The following is a 4,057-nucleotide window of genomic DNA, read 5'->3' as shown; positions in this document are numbered from 1 at the left end:
CACACACACACACACACACACACACACACACACACACACACACACACACACACACACACACACACACACTCTCCACTAGACGACTCAGTTGTTGATGACGGATTTCATTTTTGTGATTTGCAGCTGAACCTGAGCGATGTGGCGCAGCGTCACGGTTATAAAACCTTCTCCACCCTGCTCCAGGTAAGACCAGCGTAGACAAGGTCCCTGTTAGTGATGGCGTTGCATAGTCTGTCCACCAGAGGACGCTCTACAACGTCCCTGTTAGTGATGGCGTTGCATAGTCTGTCCACCAGAGGACGCTCTACAACGTCCCTGTTAGTGATGGTGTTACATATTCTGTCCCCCAGAGGACGCTCTACAACGTCCCTGTTAGTGATGGCGTTGCATGCACCTTCTCACTAAGTTAATTTTCAGCATTCTTGTTTTTGTTGCAGGACTCCGGTGTGATGGACCTGTTGAAAGATGACATGTACCAGCCGCTGACCGTCTTCCTGCCGTCGGACGCCGCCATGGCGTCTCTGCCGCCGGAGCAGAGGGACTTCCTGTTTCACCAGGACAACCGAGCACAGCTGGCCGAGTACCTGAAGTACCACATCCTGCTGGGACAGAAGGTACGGGGGGGTTCACATACAGTCACAAAGCCACGAAACACACCTGGTCTCCTTCTAGAAGATGTGGTGGCCTTTAACAGGGTTGGCTGCGTTGTTAGGTACCAGATCCGCTGGGATAGGCAGGATAGGCAAATGCTACCGGCGCCGGCAGTCTAAATGAGTAAAGACAAATAAGATACAATAGTTTTAAAAAAAAAGAAAAAGAAAAAGACGAACGTGTCTGGGTCCAACGTTAGCGGTCCGCTGGGTCTAAGATGCTGGGTCTATTGTTATCGGTCCGCTGGGTCTAAGATGCTGGGTCTAATGTTAGCGGTCCGCTGGGTCTTATATTAGCGGTCCGCTGGGTCTAAGATGCTGGGTCTAACGTTAGCGGTCCTCTGGGTCTAAGATGCTGGGTCTATTGTTATCGGTCCGCTGGGTCTTATGTTAGCGGTCCGCTGGGTCTAAGATACTGGGTCTAACGTTAGCGGTCCGCTGGGTCTAAGATGCTGGGTCTATTGTTATCGGTCCGCTGGGTCTTATGTTAGCGGTCCGCTGGGTCTAAGATGCTGGGTCTAACGTTAGCGGTCCGCTGGGTCTAAGATGCTGGGTCTAACAATAGCGGTCCGCTGGGTCTAAGATGCTGGGTCTAAGATGCTGGGTCTATTGTTAGAGGTCCGCTGGGTCTTATGTTAGTGGTCCGCTGGGTCTAAGATGCTGGGTCTAACGTTAGCGGTCCGCTGGGTCTTATGTTAGCGGTCCGCTGGGTCTAAGATGCTGGGTATAACGTTAGCAGTCCGCTAGGTCTAACGTTAGCGGTCCGCTGGGTATAACGTTAGCGGTCCGCTGGGTCTAAGATGCTAGGTCTAACGTTAGCAGTCCGCTGGGTCTAACGTTAGAGGTCCGCTGGGTCTAAGATTAGCGGCCAAATTTTACCAACTTTCAGTTTTTTCATTAAAAAAATTTGTTCGTTGAAATAAGCGCTGGAAATGTCAACGTTAAAAATATGAAATAACTTTGGAAAAAACATCAAAAAAAGCACACACAACATTGAAAAAGTGACAAAAATGTTGGAAAAAGCGATAATAATGTAAGTTTTGGGGAATGTGAGACAGTTTTTACTTCTTTCTGAGCTTGTGTTGTTGTTTTCTCCTCTCAGATTTACGCCGAGGGTTTGATCTACCTGGACTCGGCTCGGAGTCTTCAGGGTTCGACGCTGTCCTTCACCTGCGGCGGGACGGATGCCATCGTGAGTACAACGGACACGAGGAGAACGTAAAGGACTAGTGTCAGTCCCTCGGCACCGGTTGGTCCCATTGGTCCGGTTGGTCCACAATATCACCGGAAAAAAGTTTAAATACTTTTCAAAACGTTGACATTTTTTTTGTATTTGAAATAATTTTATTAATAAAGTGAAAAATATCTTTTTAAAAAAAGTGAAAAATATCTTTTAAAAAAAGTGAAAAATATCTTTTTTAAAAAAGTGAAAAATATCTTTCTTTAAAAAGTTAAAAATATCTTTTTAAAAATTGTAAATAAATAAAAAACAAAAATATTTTAAACATTTTTTAGTAAAAAGTTGAAATATTTTTCAAAAAGTTTAATTGTTTTTTACATATTTTAAATATCTTTTAAAATAAAGTTGAAATATCTAAAAAAAAAAGATGAAATATTAAAAAAAAGTTACAATATTTTTCAAAAAAAGGTAGAAATATTTTCTTTATTAAAAAAGTTGAAATATTCTTTAAAAATTTTAATATTTCTTTTTTAATTAAAACATTTTTTAATAAAAAGTTGAAATGTTTTTTAAAAAAAAGTCAATAGGACTTTGATTTAAACAACTGGAAACCGATAAATGCTGAGCCAACAGACGGTGTGATGATGACGTTGTTTCCATGGGAACAGGGAGAGATCTTCGTTAACGACGGAAAGTGTCGGATCGTTCAGCGCCACCTCGTGTTTACGGGCGGCATCGCCTACGGGATCGACTGCCTGCTGACCCCACCGAGTCTCGGGGGACGCTGCGACAAACACAAGACCATGGACATGCAGGTAATACACCTGTAACCATATAATACACCTCTAACCCATATATAATACACCTGTAACCATATAATACACCTCTAACCCATATATAATACACCTGTAACCATATAATACACCTCTAACCTATATATAATACACCTGTAACCTGTATATAATACACCCCTAACCTATATATAATACACCTTATAACCTGTATATAATACACCCCTAACCTATATATAATACACCTTATAACCCGTATATAATACACCTCTAACCTGTATATAATACACCTTTCACCTGTATATAATACACCTCTAACCTGTATATAATACACCTCTCACCTGTATATAATACACCTCTCACCTGTATATAACACACCTCTCACTTGTATATAATACACCTCTCACTTGTATATAACACACCTCTCACCTGTATATAACACACCTCTCACTTGTATATAATACACCTCTCACTTGTGTATATACACACCTCTGACCTGTATATATACACACCTCTAAGCTGTATATAATACACCTCTCACCTGTATATAATATACCTGTAACCTGTATATGTACACACCTCTAACCTGTATATATACACACCTCTAACCTGTATATATACACACCTCTAAGCTGGTTATAATACACCTCTCACCTGTATATAATACACCTGTAACCTGTGTATATACACACCTCTAACATGTATATAAACACACCTCTAAGCTGTATATAATACACCTGTAACCTGTCTATAAACACACCTGTAACCTGTATATAATACATCTCTCACCTGTATATAATACACCTGTAACCTGTATATAAACCCACCTGTAACCTGTATATAATACATCTCTCACCTGTATATAATACACCTGTAACCTGTATATAAACCCACCTCTAAGCTGTATATAATACACCTGTAACCTGTATGTAAGACACCTCTCACCTGTATTTAATACACCTGTTTTCTTCTTCTCTTGTAGATGAGCTGTGGAATCTGCACATCTTCAGCTTCTCGCTGCCCCAAAAGATCGAAACTAAAGGTTAGTTTCATCTTCACAAACACTTCAGACTCCTCTAAGTTTGTGATGTCTGACTTCTTTCTTTCTTTCTTTCTTTCTTTCTTTCTTTCTTTCTTTCTTTCTTTCTTTCTTTCTTTCATTGTTTTTCGCCTTCAGGAGACTCAGAAGTGCGATCTTCCCTTCGTCCACATCACTAAGAACTCCGGCTGTCGCAGCATCTGCACCGTGTCCTTCTGGCAACCAAAGTGTTGCCATGGTTACTACGGACGGGACTGTCTAGGTGAGACGACGTCGTCAACTTCTTACAAACCATAGACGTCAGTCAGCGTCCACTAAAAGTTCAAAAAGTTCACCAAAAGTTTTTTGCGCTGACAGAGTCAGATTATTATTCTTAGTGTCTGTCTACATTATGTGA

General features: G+C 41.2%; 1 protein-coding gene across 1 annotated transcript in view; it reads left to right on the top strand.

Annotated features, from left to right (window-relative positions):
- Positions 1–4,057, top strand: part of LOC117941519 (stabilin-2-like) — an 8,524-nt gene that overhangs the window by 399 nt on the left and 4,068 nt on the right. The window contains exons 2-7 of the mRNA XM_034866525.1: positions 124–183; positions 438–614; positions 1,753–1,842; positions 2,499–2,645; positions 3,604–3,663; positions 3,799–3,935. Of these exons, the coding sequence (XP_034722416.1) occupies positions 124–183; positions 438–614; positions 1,753–1,842; positions 2,499–2,645; positions 3,604–3,663; positions 3,799–3,935 (671 nt within the window). The remainder of the gene's footprint in view (positions 1–123; positions 184–437; positions 615–1,752; positions 1,843–2,498; positions 2,646–3,603; positions 3,664–3,798; positions 3,936–4,057) is intronic.

This window comes from Etheostoma cragini, unplaced genomic scaffold (assembly GCF_013103735.1).
Source record: "Etheostoma cragini isolate CJK2018 unplaced genomic scaffold, CSU_Ecrag_1.0 ScbMSFa_897, whole genome shotgun sequence".
NCBI lineage: Eukaryota > Metazoa > Chordata > Actinopteri > Perciformes > Percidae > Etheostoma > Etheostoma cragini.
The sequence above is the reverse complement of the archived record's forward strand: the minus strand, read 5'-3'. Positions and strand labels throughout refer to the sequence as shown.